The following is a 25,347-nucleotide window of genomic DNA, read 5'->3' on the forward strand; positions in this document are numbered from 1 at the left end:
AATTTATATTCTATTAAGAGATAATCCTATTATCACCTTCTGAATAGTATCTATATACTTATATCCATATTTGGAAGAACTTTTGTATTTATTATTTTTAATTTCCATTGTAATTTAAATTTAGATCGTTGGTTATAAATTCGATCCAAACTTGGACAGACAGTCAAAAGAATATCGTATATTGTAATGACAATATTTTTGACTCACCATGATGTGATAATTACCAAACTATCCCTTAATGTACTCTTTAACATCCTTCCTTCTTTCCATTGCTCTTTCTTTTCCCTTCCCACACTTTTCTCTCTTCTCACATTCTCTTCCACACTCTTCAGTCACACACACATATGCAAAAGAAACTACAAAGCTTCGGAAAATTGGAAACAAAACCAAAAAACAAAAACCATCAATGGCCGCCAACAAGTTTGCCAGCATGCTACACAGAAACACCAACAAAATTGTGGTGATTCTTGTGTATGCAGTTCTTGAATGGATCCTCATAGTACTTCTTCTCCTCAACTCCTTGTTCAGCTACCTCATCTCAAGATTTGCAAAATGTGTTGGCCTCCAACCACCATGCCTTTGGTGCTCAAGGGTTGATCACATCTTGCAGCATGGAAAAAGTGGAAATTTGGATAAGGATCTTGTTTGTGAGTCTCATGCAGCTGAGATTTCGAAGCTTGGTTACTGTTCAAACCATAAAAAGCTTGCTGAGACACAGCACATGTGTGAGGATTGCTTGGCTTCTAGGCCGAACCGGCACGAAAACTCAGTTGGAATTGGACACAACAGAATCGCATTCATCTCTTGGATTAGTCATGAAAACGGTGATGATGATGACACAAAGAGATGCTCCTGCTGCAATGAGAGCTTGAGGAGAGAGCTTTACCCTCCTTATCTTTTGTTGAAGCCTTCTTGGGGAGATGCAAGAAAAGGCTCTTTCATTGTAGAATCAATACATGATGAAAAGGAAGCTGATAAAGACATTGAGTTTGAGATTAACAATGGAGAAGAAGAAGAAGAAGATCATGATGATGTGCATCAGATACTTTCTGATATTGAGAGTTTTATCCTCAGGGAAGTGGCAGAGGATCGTTCGAGTTCTGTCTCGAACTTGCACTCTGATGAAAAGGAAGGAGAAAAAGATGATCTTATCATCATCACCAAGCTGGATCCTAATGGTTCTATCAATTGTTGGGAAGATAGATCAATTGAAGTCATCGATAGACACTTCAAGAACAATGTGGAATGCGAAACGAATCGCTTGATACCTGTTGAGTTCATAGATTCTATTACCTCTTTGCCTTTTGAACCATGCAAGATTGATGAACTTGAAAGGTTTGATATAACTGAATCAAGCTTGGAGAATTCTATAGTTTTTGAATTTGAAGAGTTGAAACAGGATTCAGTAGCAAAGGTACATCGAGAGAAGTTTTTTACTTTTGAAGAAGCTCAAACTTCGTCGAATGAAGACAACAATGTTGAAGCTGTCTCAGAAGAACAAAATAACACTAGAGGTACAAGAATGTTCATGATTTTTTCATGTTTCTTTTACACTTTCTTTTTTTAAGTGAAATTCATTCAATAGTAGAAATAACCTTTTGGTCATGTAGTTGATTTGCCTATATCTGAAGAACCACTTTGCTCATATGGAAGCTCACATGAAGATGAATCTTCAATGGATGATGAATCCTCAACAAGTGATGATGATGATGATGTTGGAAATGCCTTTGAAAAATTCATTGCTCAGAATAATCTAAGCAAGTCTCAAATTTTATCCAATGGTGACAATGATATAGAAGATGATATGGAAGAATCACACAAAAATCCAACAGGTACAAACAATTACATAAATTATAAGAACTAACATTTCAATCTTTTATGTGACTTCAACAATTGCTTACACAGATAATTTGCCTCCATCTGAAGAACAAGAATTCTCATGTCAATGCATAGCAGAAGATGAATCTTCAGAAAGCGAGGATGATACTGGAGTTGCTAATGCCTTTGATGAATTCATTTCTCAGAATAACCTATGTAAGTTTTCTTGTACCTTACTCTTTTCGTTTTGTTTCATTCTAATTCTGAAGCACTTAAGTTCTGCAGGTTTAGATAAAGGTGAAAAAGATAATGATTATGCTGAAATGATTGTGAATGATGATGGAGTTGACAATGCCTTTGATAAATTCATTTCTCAGAATAACCTATGCAAGTTTTCTTGCACCTTACTCTTTGATTTTCCTTTTGTTTCATTCTAATTCTGTAACTTTTCAATATAGAAATTCTTAGCTATTCATGGTTTCACAATGCAGGTTCAGATAAAGAAGCTGCAAAAGATAATGACTATGCTGAAATGATTGAGAAAACAAACTCAGCCGAGAAAAATCATGAAGAAACAAGCCATCAATCATGTGAAGCAGATGAAGATAAACTTCCTGAAACTCCCAGTTCTGTAAATGGCCTGCAATATGCGCATAGGAAATTGATGCAAAGAGAATTAGGAGCTGAGGATTCAATGGATGGCAGCGTTGCGAGCGAGCTAGAATATGGCGATCCAATATCAACAATTGATAATCTAAAAACAGCTTTAAAATCTGAAAGAAAGGCTCTGAGTGCTATATATCAAGAACTAGAAGAAGAGCGAAGCGCATCCGCTGTAGCTGCTAATCAAACAATGGCAATGATTACAAGATTGCAAGAGGAAAAGGCCGCGATGCGGATGGAAGCGCTGCAATACCAGCGAATGATGGAAGAACAAGCAGAGTATGATCAAGAAGCTTTGCAGCTTTTGAACGAGCTAATGTTGAAAAGGGAAAAAGAGAAGCAAGAGCTTGAGAAGGAACTGGAAGAGTATAGACAGAAGGTCGTGGATTACGAGGCGAAAGAGAAGATAAGGCTGTTGAGAAGAATGAAAGATGGAACCACAAGAAGCAGAGACTCTTCTTCTTCCTCTGATATATCCATTGATCTCAACCGCGAAGTAAGGGACAAAGAAGAAGAAGAAGAAGAAGAAGATAACTTGAACAACAAGGCAACTACTGCTGATGGTGTTTCGAATTTGGAAGAGATGGCATTGGATTGTGTGAAACATATTAGTGTTCTTGATGATTCATTAGCCGAATTCGAAGAAGAGCGAGCCTTGATTCTTGATCAGCTAAGAGAATTGGAGGAAAAGATTATGAATCTCGAAGAGAGCGAAGAATTCATCGATGATATCGAAATAACTGAGCATTCATCAACACATTGTGACAAAGAATTGAATGAGAATTGCAGCAACTATAGCAGTCCAGAGGAAAATATGCATAATTTTTCAGATGATAAACAAAATATTCAAAGAAGAACAATGGGATCATTGGCAAAAAGGCTGCTACCATATCTAGATGCCGCGGAAAATGAGAACGAGGAAGAAGCATACACACTTGATCATACACAAATCATGAAACCTGAATCAGTTGAAGATGTGCAAGATTCAGTTGGTGCAATTGAAAAGGTTTCAGTTGAAGAAGAAGTGGATCGTGTTTATGAGCGGTTACAAGCTCTTGAATCTGATAGAGAGTTTCTGCAAAATTGTGTGGGCTCTATACAGAACGGTGACAAAGGAACGGGTCTGCTTCAAGAAATTTTGCAACATCTTCGTGATCTTAAAGCCGTTGAACACAGATTGAAGAACTTGGGCACTGATCCATTGATGTGAAGTAGAATTCAGCAACCATAGACATGTAGAAATCAACTATAAGGTATGCATTTCACAGATAAACGGAAAATTATTTCGTACTCATTATATTAGTATTGATTTAAATAGAATCACACTTTCTATTGAAAGTATTTTATGATTATGAAAAAATTTCTTCAAATCAAAACTTGAACGAGATATTTACTAAGACTAAATTTACACTTGATGAAAACAATATGCTACTTAAATGATTGAAATTTACACTTATTTAAAATATCATCATATATCATAGGAAAGTTTTCAAATGATCCAGTCACCTTTACTGGAATTCTGATGATCCAAAGGTAAGGTTACAGGTTACAATTTTGTCGTGTAGCACGTTGTGTAATATCCTTGATATCCTTGGAATAAAGTGAAAAGTGACCACAAGGGGCGGAGAGTTGGAATCAGCTTAAAGAAAAAATGAAGCCAAGTTGCATCTGAGCCAGCTGATATACGATCTGGGTCCAATTGGGCTTTATTTGATTTTTTTTGTCAGGGAGACAATGGGCCTAAGAAGAGCAAACTTAAAGGAATCAGTGCATGTATAAAAATTTAGATGGTTTTTTTTTTATTTGCGGGTCTTTATGTCATTGTTGACATTGTTGGAATAATGAGGGTGTTGGTGTCTTGTTGATGCATTTAGTGAAAGAAAATCAAGCCCGTAATAATAATGATGCATGGAAAGATTGTAGGGCAAGGTTAAATTATTTTAGGTAAGAAATCCAAAATGTTGTCGTTTCCAAAATCTTCCAATGCCCAAGTTTATGGTAAGCAGCCACCCGTGGAATCTTGGAGGATGGCCTAACCCCTCATCGTCTTGCTTTTTTGTGGATGTCTTTCTGGACACTGTGTCCCTGAAGATGTGTCACCTCTAGCACGGCGGTTGTGGTGTCGCATGCAACCCATATCGTCACCGTCAGATAGCTGACTGCTCACGCCGAGACGAGCCGTTTGTCTCTAAAGGTAGGCACTCACCAGTGCCGCGTGAACGTCGTCGCGCTAGGTCGTCCCCGTCTGAAGGTTAGTCGCTGCCTTCCTGCGATCATTTTCCTGACAGTAGCTAAAGACGAAACAACCCCCGGTCCTTGGGGTGGTGGGCGTTGATATGTTATTGCCTCTACCGTCAGTTGAGTAGGTCATCAACTTTCACCGTTAGTAGGGTCTTGGAAGAACAAGTTGTCGTTTCCGCCTTTCGAGTCTAGAGGGTAGGCTTCGCAGGGTTGCTTTCTGATTCAAGAATGGGGTTGGAAGAACATGTGAGTGAATAAGGCGGTGAGGGTGTTTGGCTCTGGTTAGGATTACTTTGCTCCACAACATTACTAATGAAAGAACCATCAATACTTAAATCTCACATAGCCCAATCAATCGTGATACTTGTAAAAAAAAAATCGAAGGCCCATGCCTTTTAGTCCAAAAACACCCAACTCACTCCAACGGCTCCACTTGTGAGCTGAGTTCACGCTCTATAAATTGACAACACACAGACACCCGCCCTCAATGTTAATACCCCTGTTGCTTTCCAGGTCACGCTTTGAACAGGTTTAGGGAAGAGCTTACACCATCCTTCTATGATTCTAGCTCATAATAATTTCAATAAATCTATACCGTCAACATTTTTAACTATATATCTCAACAGTACTGCAGCATGGCATAGCAAAGTACCAGTAAAAGTGACTGGATCATTTGAAAACTTTTCTATATCAAAGTAATTTTACATGCACATCCAATTAATTATGATAGTATTATATCAGTAAAAATAACTATTGTTTACAGTGATTATGTTAATAGTCATCTAAAAAAATGGATATAATTAAATGACGGTATTTTGTACATCAAAATTAAAATCATTATATATTCTATTAAAAATAATGGAATTATTTTATACATCCAATTACCTTTATTCCAAGTACTGATTTCTCTTTTTTTTTTTATTGTTTGCAGATTGCTTTTGTTGGATCATGATGAATATGTCACACTTCATGGTACCAAATTTTGTTGCAAAAACAATTAGGAAAAAATTCTCCTTGGCGGGAGAGATTTATGGTGTCATGCCAATGCCATGGTTTGTTGAAACTAGTACAAAATGCAAACCACGAAGTTCAAGTTCATCTTTATTTTAAGGTGTCGATTTGAGCCACATAAATGACAAAATTGTGTGAAAGGCCAAAATTTTGCAATATGGTGTGAGAACCTTTGGTCTCTCGACTATTCAGTTAATCAATCTAGGAAGTTAAAAAATTATTAATACATCAAAGATCGTTGTTTTACATCTCCTTTGATTATCCATTGTTAGGTTGGGAAGGAGAAGTAGGTGGGAATGGGTGCTTCGGAACCTCATAGAAAAATCATGCGTCCATCATCTTGTATAATGTGTATTTATTTGGGAGTTATGGTTGTCAATGCCTCAATGGTAAAGACTAAAAGAGTGAATTTTTTTTTCTTTTGTATCTGTCCTTTTCAAAATAGGGTGTAATATAAAATGGTATAAAATGGTAAAGGCTAAATCTGCCGTCTTTGCTTTAATTAGTTCATATTGCTTACTCGCTTGAGTGACGATTTGGTCAATAACTCAAGACTAGTTGTAGTGCTAAGTAGTCTCTTTTGTTGTTGGGCAAAATGTTCATATACTCTTGAGCTTAATATTCTCATTGGTTTATATAATAAGTGTTATGATGTGATATGTTTTGTGTTTTATTATTATTCTTGAACGCTTAAAAGGCTATATTTGGATATTTTTTATAATTTAATGAATAAGTATATTTATTATTTAAATATATAAGGTTATGTTAATAAAAAATAAAGTTGTCAACTAAAAGATTTTAATTCATTTGATAAATATTTTAAATATTGATTTTGTAATTCTACTAATTCATTCGAAATACTTGAATTCAATTCAGTTCCACAATCAATATTATTATTTTAAGCGGAAGGTTATTACACTCGAAACACAGTACATATTAACAATCTTTGTCAAACAACTTTTGTAAAGACTAGAGAGACCCACTACACTGTCCTCTTTTTTTTTTTTGGTGAACAAGGCTACCGTCGTTATCACTGATTTCTAATCACAATTTCTTTTTTTTTTTTGTTTTGAGTCACAATTTATTCCAATAGATCCAAAACACCACTCACTTTGGACAGGGCCTCACCTTATCAGGTTTAATACAAAATGAACCAAAAATTAGAAATGAAAAACAAATGCCGGGTTTAGAAATTTTTTACATTAAACCGAAAAGTATATCTCTTCATGCTGACTATCGGTGAAGGTCGTGATGGGGGTTGATACGTTACCTGCATCCTCGGTCACCCGGCATACTCGGCGATCAAACACTTTGAGGCCGACGTTGCGCCAACCGCCCGATAAGCTCGGCAGGTGCGCAGATAAGCTCGGCCTCAACCACTTGAAGCAATAATACACGTGTTCAAACAAGCCAAATCACATAATAACAGAATATCGTAACCAACCTAAAAACTAGGACTGATCCACACGAAAACGGTAAAACAATCCCTATAAAGTCGAACCAATATCCTCAGCAAAAGTCAGGTTCTACTACGAATCTTCAGATTCACTTATCTCACTCTCACTTAATTATTCTCTCTCTCTTTTCTGAGATCATTACTAACTTGAGCGTCGGAGTATCTTTTGCAGGTATTCCCGCCGCGGTGTTTGACCTTGGCCGACGTAAAGCTCTTCCTCCCAGTTGACGGCTTGCTCGGAAGTGCTTAAGCTCGGCCTCCCTGGTGTTCGGACGAATCACTTGGCGCCCACCGTGGGGCCGGAGTACATCTAACCCCACTCTTTTCTTTGTTCAGTCTTCTACCCTATTTTGCAGGATTCCCGATCCTCGGATATGGCTGACAAGGAAAGTCCACAACTCTCACAGGATGACCTCCTGGCTCGAATCGCCGAGCTACAGGCGGAAGTACGAAGAATAGCCGAGTTGTCTACTCAGAACAATGGAGAAAGCTCCAAAAACTCGGCTCAAGGTGCTACAGACCCTTTGAACATCGCCCCGCCAAAGGAGAAGCTCACCCTCGACAACCCCTTCTCTGAGGAGATCACAAATTATCAGATGCCGAAAAACTTTACTCTCCCGACCGCCCTGGAACCGTACAAAGGGTTCGGCGACCCCCGAGCCCACATAAAGAAGTTCCAATCGATGATGTTTTTCAACGGCCCTAAGAACGAGCCCGTCCTTTGCCGAGCATTCCCAACCTACCTCGATGGTGCCGCACTACTCTGGTTCTCTAAACTCCCTGAAGGGTCAATTTCCTCCTTCGAAGACCTTGCCAGATCATTCATCGATTACTTTGCCGCGTCGAGAATCTATGTACACGGATCGGACTATCTCGGCACCATCAAACAAGGCCAGCACGAGAGCCTGAAAGACTACATGACCAGATTCGCTGACGCTACCATGGAGATCCAAGACTTGGACCCAGCCGTTCACCTGCACGCCCTCAAAGCCGGCCTCAGGCCTGGTAAATTCCGGGAGACCATCGCCATAACAAAGCCAAAGACGCTAGAGGAGTTCCGAGAAAGGGCGGCAGGTCAAATGAAAATCGAAGAACTCTGAGAAGCCCAAAAATCGGACAAACAACCAAGTCGGAGGGACGAAGAAAGAACTTTCCGATCGCAAGTCAACAGGGACAGTAAGAAACCTTCCAAGCCCGCTTCAAAATACAACACATATACCAGATTCAATACCAGAAGAGAAAACATTATCAGAGAAATCCTCAATGCCAAAATCATAAAGCCACCAGCCCGAGCAGGAAACTACCAGGATCAAAGGTTCATGGATAAAAAAAAGCATTGCGCTTTCCACCGAAAGTTCGGTCACACTACGGATGACTACATCGTCGCGAAGGACCTCCTGGAAAGACTAGCACGCCAAGGGCTCTTGGACAAATATATCGAGACCCGGAAGGGCAGAGGAGGAAACTCGGATAGGATAGAGCATAAGCAAGCAAAGACCGACGACAAAAAAGAGAGGACGACTCCTGATCCACCAAGGGGAGTCATTAACCACATATCAGGAGGATTCGCAGGTGGAGGAGAAACAAACTCGGCCAGGAAACGAAGTTACAGGGCAATGCTGGCAATCGAAGGAACCATACAACCAAGGAAAGACAAAGAGTCGGATGTCACAATATCCTTCAACCAAGCAGACTTCAAATCGGCAAGCCCTAACCTCGACGACCCCGTGGTAATTTCAATCCAAATCGGAGAACTGTTGGTAAGAAAGACACTATTAGATCCAGGTAGTAGTGCTGATGTTTTATTTTACTCTACCTTTACAAAAATGAAATTATCAGAAAAATTGATACAACCCTCCTCCGGAGAGCTAATTGGGTTCTCCGGAGAGAGAGTCCCCATCATGGGACACATATGGCTAAAGACCACCATGGGAGAAATCCCTATGTCAAAGTCCATCGATATTCAATACCTAATAGTAGACTGTTATAGCCCTTATAATATTATACTCGGGAGACCCGCCTTGAATATATTCAAAGCGGTGGTGTCCACATTACATCTGTGTGTTAAGTTTCCAGTGCAGGGAAACAAGATAGCTACAGTTCACGCCGACCACCAAGAAGCTCGGCAGTGCTACAATGCTTGTCTAAAGAAGGACCAGGCGAGAAAGATAACTTGGCCCCAGGTCCAATCCATACATAGCTCGGCTGACACCACCGTGCTAGCCGATCTCGACCCAAGAGAAGACCTCGGCGAAAGACCTCGCCCAATGGACAACCTCCAACGAATAACACTAACGACAGATGACAATCAATACACATACATCGGAGAAGCATTAGAAGGGGAAGACCGAGCAAAACTCATACAGATACTGCGCAAAAACGCCGATCTCTTTGCGTGGACACCAGATGATATGCCCGGAATAAGCCCAGAAGTCATCTGCCATAAACTGGCAATTGACAGAACAGTCCGACCAGTAGCACAGAAGAAAAGGAACCTCGGAGAGGAGAAAAAACAAGCAGCACTAGAAGAAACCAAAAAGCTCCTCAACGCAGGTTTCATCCGAGAAATTCGTTTCACCACATGGTTGTCCAACGTGGTAATGGTAAGGAAGAACTCAGGTAAATGGCGCATGTGCGTCGACTTTACAAACTTAAATAAAGCTTGTCCCAAAGATGCTTATCCGTTGCCTTGTATTGATAAATTAGTTGATAACGCCTCTGGTTTTAAAGCTTTGAGTTTTATGGATGCATACTCTGGCTATAACCAGATTCTAATGCACCCAGAAGACCAAAGCAAAACAGCTTTTATAACAGAACATGGGAATTTTTGTTACAAGGTAATGCCCTTTGGCCTAAAGAATGCAGGTGCGACATATCAAAGGCTGATGGACAAAGTATTCCAGCATCAGATAGGCCGCAATATGGAGGTCTATGTAGATGACATGGTAGCCAAAACACCCATGCAGGGGTCACACTGTGACGACCTATTAGAAATCTTCAAACAACTCCGAGCATACAACATGAGACTCAATCCGAACAAATGTGCTTTCGGAGTCCAAGGAGGGAAATTCCTCGGATTCATGCTAACATCGCGAGGCATCGAAGCCAACCCAGAAAAATGCAAAGCTGTACTGAATATGGCGAGCCCGAAGATGATAAAAGAAGTCCAACAACTAGCAGGACGAATAGCCGCCTTATCTCGTTTCCTACCTGCAGTGGCAAACCGATCTTATCATTTTTTCCAAACATTCTCCAAAGGCAAGAAATTTGCATGGACAGACCAATGTGAGAACTCTTTCACCGAACTCAAACAAAACCTAACATCACCACCAATCCTCCAAAGACCAGAGACAGGTAAACCATTGTACTTATATTTATCAGTATCTAACCATGCTATAAGCTCGGTCCTAGTAACAGAAACAGAGAAAAAACAAAACCCAGTATACTTCATCAGTAGGGTGCTGCAACCAACAGAAACAAGGTACCCAAAGATAGAACAATTGGCACTGGCACTAATCACAACAGCAAGAAGACTGCGGCACTATTTCCAGAGCCACACAATCATAGTACGAACGGACCAACCATTAAGGCAGATACTAACCAGACCCGAGCTCGCCGGCAGATTAATAAAATGGTCGGTCGAGCTCTCCGAGTTCGACATTCAGTACGAATCAAGGAAAACACTAAAGTCACAGGTGCTAGCCGACTTTATATCAGAGATGACCAATGACACATATAATACAGGAGTCAGTTGGACCATACATGTAGATGGAGCATCCAACAAAAAAGGCAGTGGGGCTGGGATACTACTCAAAGAAGGAGACAAAGTGGTGGCCGAGCAGTCACTACAGTTCCGCTTCAACGCAAGCAACAATCAAGCAGAATATGAGGCCCTACTCGCTGGACTAAAGCTCGCCCTACAACTGCAAATACCTCGAATAACAGCCTACTGCGACTCCTCGTTAGTGGTACATCAAATAAAGGGCGAATTCCAGGTAAAAGATCCTTTGTTAGAGAAATATTGGCTCATAACAAAGGATCTAATTTCAAAATTTAAAGAATTTGATATTATTCATGTAAACCGAGAACAAAACACCAGGGCCGACGTGTTATCTAAACTAGCCACAACTCGGCAGGCCGAAAACACGTCGGCACTGTCCCAGCTAACACTTGACAAACCGAGTTTTGAGCAGGATACAATTCTGAGTATTACACAGGTCCCAGATTGGCGAATACCTTTTCTCAATTACATCAACACAGGCACTATACCAAATGACGAGCCGAACTTGCCACTCTTCCGACGAAGAGCAAGCTTTTATACGGTGCTAGGAAACACTCTGTACAGACGAGGGCATTCACAACCACTACTCAAGTGCATTAGCAATGAGGAGGCCGAGGATGTCATGGCCGAAACACATGAAGGAGTCTGCGGCAACCATATCGGTGGCTGAGCTTTAGCAGCAAAGATCCTGCGAACAGGATATTATTGGCCGACGATAAAGCGAGATTGCATCTCAAAAGTCAAAGCATGTGATAATTGTCAAAAACATGCCACACTCTCAGAGACTCCGGCCGAAGAACTCCATACCATAGAGGTAAGCTGGCCTTTCGATAGGTGGGGATTAGACATCCTCGGACCTTTCCCGAAAGCGCCAGGCCAGGTAAAGTTCCTTTTGGTTTCGATAGATTATTTCTCTAAGTGGATAGAGGCACAACCACTAGCACACATAACGGCAAAAAAAGTGCGATCTTTTTTAGCAGAAAAAGTACGATCTTTTTTATGGAAAAATATCATATGCAGATACGGTATCCCAAGAGAGATAATCTCGGATAATGGTAGACAATTTACAGATCATAAGCTCGCCGCCTTTCTAACGAACTTTAACATCAAACATCATTTCAGCTCAGTAGAGCACCCGCAAACTAACGGACAAGTTGAATCAGCTAACAGAATTATCTTGCAGGGATTAAAGAAAAAGCTCGGCGACGCTAAGGGAGAACGGGCCGACCTCATTCCAGAAATTCTATGGAGTTACAATACCAGCATTCAAACCGCCACAGGAGAAACTCCTTTCAAACTGGTATATGGCGCAGAAGCACTTATCCCAGTAGAGATCAGCGTCCCAACATTAAGGACCGAGCTTTATGATCAAACGAATAACCTACAAGCTCGGACAGCCGAATTAGACCTCGTAGAAGAAGAAAGAGACATTTCTGCCATAAAGCAGCGAGCCAGAAAATAATACCTAGAGCAAAGACACAACAGAAAAGTAGTTCGCAGGTCTTTCAACAATGGAGACCTCGTACTTAGGCGCACAGAGGAAGCCCGGAAACCTCCAGCACACGGCAAATTGGCGGCAAACTGGGAAGGACCTTTCCGAGTACTCCAAAATCTCGGAAAGGGGGCTTACAAGCTCGAAACCATACAAGGAGATCAACTCCCAGGGACATGGAACGTCTCCTCCCTAAGGAAATATCAGTCATGATGTAGTCTGTAATCTGCGAATGATGGTACTCTTTTTCCCATCCGAAGGTTTTCTCCCAAAATACATGGGTTTTACTCGGAGAGGGTTTTAATGAGGCCGGACGCAACAAATCATTGTAATCATACAACCTAATGAGCAATCAAAACGATTCTCATTTTGATAGTTACCATACATTTGAGCTAGTGGACACCTCGAATAATCCGAGTATAAACCTCGGAACCCTAACATCACGAGCCGAGCCTATTCCTCGGAAAATCTCCGCCACAAAAAAACAAGTCAAAGCCTTTTCTAACCAAATCCGAGCTTCATACTCGGAATTCAACATGCGCATGCCGAGCATAATGCTCGGACAAGTACATACTGACATTTCCAACAATTCTAACTAATGAACATTTGAACGCTAATCCGAGCTTCATACTCGGAGAACAACGCGTACATTCCGATAATAATACTCGGAGAAGCACATGCAAATATAAACAAACACAAGCAATCACCAGGTTATTCGAACAAAATCTTAAAACCTCATTCAAACGCAAGCCTTATAATTACTTCAGTTCTCCTTATTGACAATTCGATTAGACAAAGGATGGCTACCGCCACCTTCAATACGCACACACAATCATTTTTTCAATAACAACGTACCATTATAACTTATCGAAATACAAAAATTGATTTCAACGACATAAGTCATAATCAAGCCGAGCTACACACTCGGAACACAAAATGCCGCTGCCAAGATTAATATTCGGAGTTGGTTAACAGAAACAAAACCGTCACAAGTTTAAAAACCACTACACCTTGTACAAAACAAAAAAAGCAAACTAATAAAAGCCTATTCTGCCTTATCACCTATGCTAGATCCTTCACTTTCGCTCCCGGCAACAGCCTCATCCTCCACAAGCTGTCCACCCACAACCACCTTGGTCGCATCAAGCTTCTCCACATCCGAACCAGGAAACAGAACCCGCACTTGGGAGACAGCACGATCAAATCCTTGTGCAAAAGCTTCATATACTTCATTCTGTAACTCCCTAACCCTTGACCCCAGGGAGACATTTTCGGCCTTCATAGTCTTCACCTCCTCTACAGATGAAAGCCGAAGGCATTTTTCCTCAGCCAGATCAGACGACAGCTCTGTGATAGTCTTCTCTTTCTCCTCCAAAGACATGGAGAGCTGGGTGACATCTAAAGCAGACTTATTCTCCTTCTCAAGAGCAAGCTCTTCAGCTCGACCAACAGCCACGATTCGTGCACCGATCACCTAAGACAAAAAGGAGAAAAACATGTTACAACAACATCACAACGTTCACACACCCCACTAAGACGAGCTTGGGGGCTACAAGGACCATACGCGATAGCTAAAATCGGCAACCGAGGACCCAGTACTCTTGGTCCGAAAGCTCGCCTTAGTCCTGTCCACACCAAGGCTAGCTTGGGGGCTATGATACGTTACCTGCATCCTCGGTCACCCGGCATACTCGGCGATCAAACACTTTGAGGCCGACGTTGCGCCAACCGCCCGATAAGCTCGGCAGGTGCGCAGATAAGCTCGGCCTCAACCACTTGAAGCAATAATACACGTGCTCAAACAAGCCAAATCACATAATAACAGAATATCGTAACCAACCTAAAAACTAGGACTGATCCACACGAAAACGGTAAAACAATCCCTATAAAGTCGAACCAATATCCTCAGCAAAAGTCAGGTTCTACTACGAATCTTCAGATTCACTTATCTCACTCTCACTTAATTATTCTCTCTCTCTTTTCTGAGATCATTACTAACTTGAGCGTCGGAGTATCTTTTGCAGGTATTCCCGCCGCGGTGTTTGACCTTGGCCGACGTGAAGCTCTTCCTCCCAGTTGACGGCTTGCTCGGAAGTGCTTAAGCTCGGCCTCCCTGGTGTTCGGACGAATCAGGGGTGAAGCCCCATTGGTTGAGGAGGTGGACAACTTCTGAAGGAGTAAAAGGAAGCTGCGAAGTGAAGACAAGGCGGAAGATAACCAAGTTGTAAAGAAGGGAATGGAAGGTCAGGGAGGGGGTCTAGAGCTCCGCATACTGTGAACAGAATCCTATCTTTGGAGCATGTTGAGCTGATTCATGCGAGTACATGAAAGAAGTTCACCATGAGGGGTGAAGATCTGAGCCCTTATGATCCTCTTTCTTAAAAGAGCTGACCGTTAAGCTAATAACGGTAAAGAAGTGCTTGTTGGGAGGCAATCCAACCACAAGTATCCTTTAGTCTAATTCTATTTCAAATTCAGTTTTTTTTTTAGTTTGAGTTTTCTTTTGGTGATTTTTATTTGTCATTGATTTTCATAATTTTCCTAGTTTTTCTAACTTTTGTGATCATGTGTAGCACTTAGAACAAGAACAAGAATACTTAGCGAGAAAACAGCACACCCTAGAAAGGACACGCTGCAGGCGCTAAACGCCAAAGAGGGCGTTTAGTCTCGAGAGATGGATTCTTGGTTTGGACGTTAACGTCCAAAAGGGATCCCAACCACTTTTTACCCATTCAAACTTTATGCATTCTCTCTCTTCTTTCACCCACTTTTCCATCCACATTCATCCATCCCATCACCCATCATTTCTCTTGATTCTCTCAACCCACCTCTCACTCTATCCAATCAACTCTCATCAATCCCATCCATCTCTCCTTCCAACAACCCAAATTCAAATTCAACTTCTCCCCCACCCCTCCCCATAACCGAACCCATATCCCCCCTAACCTATAAATACCCTCTCTTCATCCACTTTCACCACATCTCACACTCTTCTATTCCTCTTACTTACCTCTTCACCATACACACTTTTTCTTTCCCTTTTCCCTTTCTTTCCCACTATCAAGGCCGAAACCACTCCCCCTTCTCATCTATCTTTATCTTCTTCCTATCTTATTTTTCTTTTCCTTCTTTTCTTTTCTTAGTTCCATTTTTATTTTTCTCGTAGACGAGCAAAGCTTTTAAGTTTGGTATTGGGCGCTCCGCTTTCTCTCTCATTTTTATCTCCATGGCACCCAAGAAGGGAGAATCCTCATAAAAAAAGGCAGGAAAAGGTGCCTACCTCCGATCCATGGGGCTTCACCCGGTTCTTTTCTAAGACACATGAGGACCACTTTTATGAAGTTGTGCACAAAAAGAAGGTGATCCCCGAGCTCCGCTTCGATTGGAAGGATGATGAGTACTCGGAGATCCTATATTAGATTCTGAAATGGGGTTGGGAAGTTCTGGCCAACCCCGTTATTGAGGTTGGAGCATTGATGGTGCGAGAGTTCTACACCAATGCTTGGGTGACATACAAGCATGTCAGAGGCGTGAACCCATAGCCAAAGAATTAGCGCACCATGGTCAGAGTGCACATCATGAAATTTAGCCCGCAGAGTGTGAGGGTGGTGCTACAGTTACCGCCATTCGGAGAGGACCCTCATTCATACACTCGGAGGGTCAATACTGACCAGCGGTTGGATCAGGTTCTTGAGGACATTTATCTCCCCAGAGCTCAGTGGAGGAGGGATTCTAGAGGCAAGTCGTACCAGCTGTGTAGGCATGACCTCAAGCCAGTAGCTAGAGGATGGTTGGAATTCATCCAACGCTCCATCATCCCTACTAGTAACCGTTCTGAGGTTACAGCCGAGCAAACAGTGATGATTCACTGTATTATGCTCGGCAATAAGGTGGAGGTGCACGAGGTGATCTCTCAAGAGTTCTACAAAATAGCTGACATGCCCTCCACCACTACGAGACGGGCTTTTCCTCATCTCATCTATTGCCTATGTGCAGCAGCTGGAGCTCACATTGATGGAGATACCCCGATTGGAGTTGAGAGACCGATCACAAAGAAGGGTATGGAGTAGATTAGAGAGCTTGGACACGGACCGCAGCAGGAGCCAGTTCCACCACTTCCATATGATCTTTCGAAGATGCCTCAAAGAGTTTACTTTCCTCCCCCTGATTACTGGGATCAGTTGACCACATCTTTAGGAAAACTGACATCATCATTTGATCAGCTGAGTCTAAAGCATCAGGATCATTCTGCTTTCCTCCATTAGATGATGGAGGAGCAGAGAAGGCAGGGGCGTGATATAGAGGAGCTTAAGCGCTCCAGAGGATTCTTCGAAGGGAGCAGTAGCCACAATCACTGAGGTGGTTGAGTTTCATTCTCCTTTTCTGTTATCTTATGTCTATTTTTAGTATTTCATTCTATTTTCTGTTTTCTTTTCTAAGCTTGCATGCACTATTAGGAGTTTTTTGCTTTCTAGTTTAGTTATCTATTTCAGTATTTTATGTTTAGTTGAAAAATATGTCTCATGTATTCTGCATTGAGCTTAAACAAAAATCAAAAGAAAAAGAAGTAGTAAAATGCATGAGATTTTGAGTTATATATTTTGTGTTCTAGTTATTTTTATGTGGTGACACTATCTCTGTTTCTGAATGTATGAACTAACTGTGCATACTTGATATTGGAATTAAGTATATTGGTTCTTGAGGAATAAAAACTTAGAGAAGTATTACTGATTCTCTCAAATAAGAAAAAGGTTGATTCTTGAAGCAAAAGAAACAGCAAAAAGAATTGGAAAGAAAAAGAAAAATCAAAAGAAAAAGGTCCAAGGCTTTTAGCATCAATGATTAGGAGGGTCAAAAATGATCTAAAAACTCAAAAGAGTGGTTTTCTCTAACCATATGCTTGTAGTGTAAAAGTGTCAAGTAATCCTTGAAACTGAACACTTAAAGTCGTGACTATTTGCTGTTACAAAGTATGCCTAAGGCTCTGAGCACTACTGCCTGAGAGAAATAAAAGAAAAATTAGAACTCAAGGAGTTCTCCAGTTAAGTGCTTGTGGTGTTATTGTATCAAGTTAAGCTTGAAGACAAAACACTAAGGGTCACGACTAGGCTCAAGGTGCAAAGCACCAAGAAAAAGAAAGAAAGAGCTGTGTTAAAGAATTAATTAGAGCCTAAAGAAGAGAATCTATAATATCATCCGAGTTCTAGTTCTGAAGGATACTAATATTTCTAAGTTTCAAAGGAAAGTGAGATGTCGAAGCTATTCAGAATTAGAGCATCATAAGTCCCATTCAGTAACTAAACCTAAGCCTAAATGCCAACTCATGTCTCAGATATTTTCTCTTCTTGGTCCTACATTGTTTTGGTTGTTTGAGGACAAGCAACAGTTTAAGTTTGGTGTTGTGATGCGTGAGCATCTTATACCCTTTTTTCATAATATTTTCTAGTTGTTTTTAGTTCTATTTTATTTAGTTTTACTTGATTTTAGTGCAAAAATTCTCTTTGGATGCTACTTTGAGTTGTTTTTGTATTTTTATGATTTCAGGTGAAATTCGGAGCAATCTGGCGGAGTTTGAAACTAAAAGGAAGAATTGCTGCAACACCCCTTCTGGGCGCTAAACGCCCACCTGGCGTTTAGCGCTAGCAGAGGACTCAGGCGTGTACAACTTTACTCTCCATGGGGAATTACACGCCCATCTCTAGCATAAAACACCAGCAACCAGTCCGAAACACCTTCTCTTGGACCTCCAATTGGATTTAGCACCTCTTAGTTTTATTTTATTTTCTTTTTGTAACTTTTTTATTTACAATTAATATCTTTTAGGTCTAGCATTTATTATTAGGTTAGTATTTAAGGAATAAGATGCACCATATCTAGGGAATCAAGCATCATTAGACAACACTTGTGTTTTCTCTGTAAGTCATAAGCAACTAAACCTCTTGATTAAGGTTAGGAGCTCTGATTATTTCTATGGATTAGAACTATTATTCTTCTATTTTCATTTATGTTTGATTCGATTCTAAGAATTGTTTTCATTCTTAATCTTATGAATTGGGTGGAACGAGAGTATGACCCTTTTCTACATGAGTTCTTGTGATTCTCGAGAGAGTTATCTCGCTTAAACTACAGCCTGAAAACAAATTCTTCTTAAATCGCTAATTGCATGAACTAATTTGGATATGTGACATATAATCCTGTTAGTCTTGGGTAATTAGGGTTTTCGTGGAGCTAAACTAGTTTTCTGAACTTCACCCTCTAATCGGAATTAAGTGACCACGAGAGTGGCAGTTAATGAAGGTTAGAGGAGGCTAAATCACTAAGAGATTAGGGTTTAGACATTTACAGTTTGCCATAGAATGAATCATTCATTGTTAAAATAGTTGGTAAGAAACTTTAATTCAGAAAGATAAACATCTCCGAAACCTTAACTGTTTTCTCACACTGCTTTCACACCAAACTGTTTATTGCTTTATTTACTTGTCTGTTTACTATTTCATGCGAATTGCAACCTTTAAACCCTTTTCTGATTCGCCTAACCAAGTCCAGCTAGACAACCATTGTTTGCTTAGTTCGACGATTCTCGTGGGATCGACTTTCACTCACCTGAGGTTATTACTTGGACGACCCGGTGCACTTGCCGGTTAAGCTGTGGGCATTCTCAGTTCCACACCAACTATACATTTATGATTTTGGGTTTATATAAATGATGACAAAAATTCATTGGGTTAAAAGTCTAAGTTTGTTTAATGTGTGTGCTAGTAATGCAGGCCCATTTAATCACTCATCAACCTAAGTTCATGTTGCTTCAGCAAATTCAAATGTCACAACTCCAAAACTTCAGCCCAATACTCCTAATAAGCATCGTTCAAGATATACAAGCCAAGAGAGAGGTGTAACAACCGCCCTTCACCCCGTCTAGAAATAAAATTAAATTCGAAATTTGAAAATCAGTTAGAAGATGGTTTAGAATTTTGAATTATGGATAGGAATCTAATAATTGCCCTTCAGCCCAATTCTAAGTTTGTTTAATGTGTGTGCTAGTGATGCAGGCCCATTTACTCATTCATCAACCTAAGTTCATGTTGCTTCAGCAAATTCAAATGTCACAACTCCAAAACTCCAGCCCAATACTCCTAATAAGCATCGTTCAAGATATACAAGCCAAGAGAGAGGTGTAACAACCGCCCTTCACCCCGTCTAGAAATAAAATTAAATTCGAAATTTGAAAATCAGTTAGAAGATGGTTTAGAATTTTTGGATAGAAATCTAATAACTGCCCTTCTTTTGAATTTAAAATCATAGTTGTAAAAACCGAACCGGATCAGCCAGTTCGACCAGAAAATCGGTGAACCAGACCATAGTCCAGTTTGATTTACTCCTTGGACCGTTTAAGGAAGAAAACCGGTGTAAACCAGTAAGAATCGGATCAAACCGGTCAAAACTGATGAGAATTGGTGCAAATCGGTCTAACCAAACCGGTCTGCTTGAAAAAACTTTTAAAATGTCTCCACCAGGTCTCGAACCAAGAACCTTGGAGCAAAAACAACCTCCACTTGCCACTCAGCCATTGCACTTCTAACTATCATATTTGACAAATACTAATTATACAGTATACATAAATATCTAATTTAATTTAATTTTTGTTTTTTCTATTTTTCAAATTAATTATATTTTAATTATATACCATTATTAATATAAATATGAATTTTACTAAAAATTTATTAATTTACTTGATCTATTTTATTGCTAGTATTGTGATTAAGGTTATTTGTTTTGATATTAGTGTTAAAATCTACTGATATTATAGTTAGATGATAGGTTTTATGAATTAATTATTTTTTTATTGTGTCAAATTAAGATACTATTATAGTATTATTGATAAATTTTATGGTTTTTTATATTAGTTATTTTTAGAAGTTGAGACTTGATTCATCATAAAATGTTAGTGAAGATATGTATTTCAAATTTAATTTTAAGTTTTTAACTATTTTATATTTTATATTTATGTGAAATTGGTTTTATCGGTTCAACCAGTGATTTATCGGTTGAACCAATAAACCAGTGAACCAGTAGTTTGACCGGTTCAATCACTGGTTCGGTTCTGACAACTATGTTTAAAATTATCCCAACCACCCTACCACTGAAAGTATATAAATAGGGGTACACTAATAGATAGAAGATCACCCCTCTTAAACACTAATCCTCCCCCTTCTCTCTCTACGAAAATATTCTGTGTCCAAACACAAGAGGCAAGCTCATAGGCAATAAAGAGGCGTTAGAAAAAGAGTAAGAAATTATGCCTTTTATGTTTGGCATGTATTATGTTCTATTATTATTTTTACCATCTATGCATGTTATCATGTTTAGTTGTCTTATGGCATTATTCATCTTTTACTTTTCTTTATCCACATAGATCATGTTTGTCCATTATGTTATTCATGTCCTTTTAAGCCATTAGTACATGCCTTTTTTTAAGTCTTGTTCAAATTATTTAAATACCGTATTTTCATTATATACATTCATATGATGTTTTGATTTATGCCATTATGTTATTAATATTCCTTTTGAGTCAAGAGTACATACCCTTTTATAAGCTTTGTTCAATTATTTCATATGCCCTATTTTATTATGAGCAATTATATGATCCTTTAGTTTATGCCATTATGTTATTATATTCCTTTTGAATCAAGAGTACATACCATTTTATAAGCTTGTTCAATTATTTCATATGCCATATTTTATTATGAGCAATTATATGATCCTTTAATTTATGTCATTATGTTATTATATTCCTTTTGAATCAAGAGTACATACCATTTTATAAGCTTTGTTCAATTATTTCATATGCCCTATTTTATGTACTTTAATATGATCTTTCAATTTATGCCATTAGGTTACTAATATCTCTTTAATTAGAGAGTACATGCATATGCTGTGCCATATAACTAGGGTCTCATTATTTCACAGGTCCCTCTTATCATCATATTTGTCCACCTTCTTGCATGATTTTCTTTTTGTATGATTTTCTTCTTGTGTATGCCTAAACAACTCTATTTGTAAATTGAACTGAGGGAATGATCATTCGGTAAGGGAAGGTGACCCCAAACACAAGATATCGATATGATCCTTCGATAAAGGAAGGTGATCGCCAAAACGTTCGGGATAAGAACCTTCGGTAAGGGAAGGGGACTCTCATTTTTATACCGATTTAAGCTTAATACCTTCCATAAAAGCTACAAGTTAAGAAAGGAGAAGTTTAAAGAAAAGATTGACTATAATTTCATTTTTAAGGTTACTTTTTTGAGTTATGATTATATTGATGTTTCATAAGTTATTATCCTTTCTGTTTGACTTGTCTATGTCAACATTACATACTTTTCTTTTATTCCTATTATATTTTACGTTATACAAGAAAGGTCCATAATACATACCATACCATATGATTTTTAAATCCCGTATATGGGTTGGGGATAGATATAGAGGTGTTACATAGCACTCCTACCGAGACTTTTTAAGTTCTCATCCTTTCTTTTTTCCATACTATCTCCAGAGGAACATGGCACAGCGGATGGAGACGATGCAGCACCCCCCGAGGATAACTTTTGAGTATGACCCCTCGAAGCACGCGTGGGCAGTTACGACCACTACTACCGTGCTCCAAACTATCTACCTAGGTCGTGATTTCATAGAAAGAGACCCCTAACTGCCTGTCATAACCTTCCTAGATACGAACACTTCAGCACTCAAGAAACGGTCACCCGAGGTGGTATATCTCGAATCAGATTCCGAGGAAGAGGAAGAGGAGTCTAACAGCCCTAGCCAGGAATAGGACTGCTAGTAACTCGATTCATGAAAGACTGAAGGGTCCTAACCAAGGATAGGATATGACACAAGGACGGGAGTTTCTTCGATGAAATTAGTTAGGATGCATTGGTTTCTTTTCCTTTCGTCATAATTACTTTTAATCACTTTCTTATTTTAGAACCATGCTCATGGAAATTTTATTTTTATTCTATTTGCTCGAACTTCTTTGAGTGTATTCAATTCCGTCTTTTCAGTGCTATTCGATTGCTACCCAAAACTTCATGTGTATTTCCCTCCTTCCTTGCATAACGATTGAGTTTATTGGTTTTCTATCAAGGGTGACACCCTATCTACTCAAGGATAGTATTTTACCTAGGGTGTTACAAGAGGGTTCCTAAACATTCATGGTTTGAACAAAAGAAGAAAAAGGTAAAGGGATATTTGGCACTATTATAGGACAACTGTGGCTCTAGAAAAACAACAATGATACAAGGACAAAACAAAAAGAATTGTTTCTGTGTATTCATTTTTTGTTGAATTAGGATTAGTTCTCCTTGCCAAGTTGGGATAGCACTTGGTATATCTGAATCTGGTTAGGTCCCCCTTTCAAGTTGGGACAACACTTGAGTAGCTAGGGTTTGGGGTAGAAAAATTAGTAGAAGATACTACATGAATTAGGTTGTAATTCATTTATATTGGTGTTTCTAATCAGTTTAATTATAGTGAAAATTCTACTATGGTTATGTTGGAGACTGGATGTAGGTTTCATGGCACTTGAAAATCGAACCAGGATACATGCTGGCCTCATTCTCTTCTTTCCTTCTCTGTTTCTATCTAGCTTTAGAGAAAAAACATAAAAAATCTCATGCATAATTAGCTTCCACGAAAATAGAGCATAAGAACTTCATTTCTCAGTTAACTTAATTCAACCCTCCTTCTCAAGTTCTAGCAGTTCGATCAATTGGTATTAGGAGAAAAGTCTCAAGGAGTCAAGCTTCACAGTTTGGAGTAAAGATCCATGGCCAATAATATGGGTGCTAACATTATGGGTACACATTCACCGAAGGAAAGTCCAACAATAGACCTCCCTACTTCAACGACAACTACTACTCATATTGGAAAGAGAGAATGTGAATCTTCATGCAGTCAATCGACTACAATATCTAAACGATTATTGTTAATGGTCTTGACATTCCAACAAAGAAAAATGCTGATGGAGATGTGGTTCCAAAGGAAGACAATGAGTGGACAGAGGAAGAAAATAAGAAGGTTGAACTCAATGCCAAGGTAATCAACCTAATGCACTGTGCTATTAGTTTTAAAGAATACAGAAAATTTTCAAGGTGCAAAATGACTAAAGAAAACTGGGACAAGCTCAAACTCACCTATGAAGGAACCAAACAAGTAAGAAAGACCAGAATTGATATGCTGATGAAGGAGTATGAGATGTTTAACATGAAGGAGGATAAAAGCATCGATCAAATGTTTGAAAGGTTCTCAATAATCATCAACAACTTGGATGCCATTGGGAAGAGTTATTCCAAAGAAACATTAGTAAGGAAGATCTTGAGGAGTCTTACTAAGAAGTGGGAAGTAAAAAAGCACATCCATCTATGAAAGAAATGATTTAATGAAAATCACTTATGATGAGCTAAGAGGTAAGCTGCTGGCATATGAAACTGCTCACATGTCTTAAGACAGAGATGGTAAAAAGAAAAGCGTAGTATTGAAATCAAGAATGATAGCCAAAGAAGAGGAATATGATGACAGCATCTTAGATGAAAAAATGGTACTCTTTGCAAGAAAAATGAGAAGACTAATGAGATTCAAAAGCAAAAGCTACTTCATACAAATATTTCAAGAAAGATCAATCCAAGTTTACTTGTCACCACTGCAAGGAACCAGGTCACTTCAAGTCTAATTGTCCTCAATTGTAGAAAGGCGAAAAATCAAAGACGGACAAAAAAAAGGTGATGATGGCAACAAGGGAAGACTTGGAATATGACACTGAAGACGAAGAAGATTCTGATCAAGAGGCTCAAATGTTCTTGATGGCTGATCACACGGACATGGATGAGGTAGATCTTTCTGACTTATCCATTGATGAATTGCACTATATTATCAAAGATTTCATTGTGAACTCAAAGAAATTTTTTTGAATTGAGAGCTGAAAATGAATTTTTATTAGAAAAAAGCTTGTAATGAAAAATCTTTGAAAGAAGAAAACAATGCTTTTAGAGCTGAATTCAACAAATTCAAACTCAAGCATTCGATTTCTGCCTCTATTGATTTAATTGCTGAAAATGAAAGGTTGAATGAGAAAATTAACAATCTTAATGAAGACTTAGCAAAATTTGTTCAAGGTTCACAAAATATTGACAAATTACTTGCTTGTCAAAAAACCAGATTTAAAAAATCTGGACTTAGATTTAAAGAGAAAAGCAAATATGTTTTCAAACAAATATTCAAAAAACCTGAAGCTTCCTTTTCCAAGATTGTTAAGCCAAAAATTTCAAGCAAGCCTCAAAATTCAGCAAATGAGAAACAGTGCTATAAATGCAATAGGAATGGTCATGTTCCTCAACAATGCTTCATTTTTCTAAAATCTTTTGGTAATGATAACAAATTGTATAAAGTTGTTCATGATTATAAAGCTCTTGGACAGCCAAGAAGATTTCACATAAGAGGATGTAAATAGATTTGGATACTTAAGGTTAGTTAAAGAACATGCAGGTTTGTCTTACATTCAAGAAGAAATCGGACATGTGGTATCTTGATAGTAGATATTCAAGGCATATAACCGGAAAGGCTACCTTCTTCATCAAACTCAACAAGTATGATGGAGGATTTGTCACTTTCGAAAATGATGGTAAAGGTAAAATAATTGCCATTGGTAAGGTTGGCAAAGATTTTTCTACTTGCATGGATAGTGTATTTCTAGTGGATGGGCTAAAGCATAATCTATTGAGTATAAGTCAATTATGTGACATTGGATATGTAGTAACCTTTAGGAAATTAGATTGTAGAGTCATAAATGAAAAGTCAGGGGCTATTTTATTTATTGCAAAAAGATGTGACAAT

At 39.1% G+C, this 25,347-nt stretch overlaps 1 protein-coding gene across 3 annotated transcripts; it reads left to right on the plus strand.

The window, feature by feature from the left end:
• The first annotated feature begins 280 nt into the window (after window positions 1-280).
• On the plus strand, window positions 281-6,317 carry LOC107457883 (myosin-binding protein 3). 3 transcript variants are annotated; one of them, XM_021126680.2, is made up of 6 exons: window positions 281-1,514; window positions 1,611-1,832; window positions 1,906-2,034; window positions 2,104-2,205; window positions 2,310-3,734; window positions 5,654-6,317. In XM_021126680.2, the coding sequence occupies exons 1-5, from the start codon at window positions 407-409 to the stop codon at window positions 3,689-3,691; spliced, it is 2,943 nt and encodes a 980-aa protein (XP_020982339.2). In that variant the 5' UTR covers window positions 281-406; the 3' UTR covers window positions 3,692-3,734; window positions 5,654-6,317. The 3 variants fall into 3 exon arrangements, with proteins under 3 accessions (XP_020982339.2, XP_052107696.1, XP_052107697.1); XM_052251736.1 differs by having other exon boundaries at window positions 2,110-2,205; XM_052251737.1 differs by lacking the exon at window positions 2,104-2,205.
• The last annotated feature ends 19,030 nt before the right edge of the window (window positions 6,318-25,347 follow it).

Source organism: Arachis duranensis, chromosome 7, assembly GCF_000817695.3.
Source record: "Arachis duranensis cultivar V14167 chromosome 7, aradu.V14167.gnm2.J7QH, whole genome shotgun sequence".
Lineage (NCBI taxonomy): Eukaryota > Viridiplantae > Streptophyta > Magnoliopsida > Fabales > Fabaceae > Arachis > Arachis duranensis.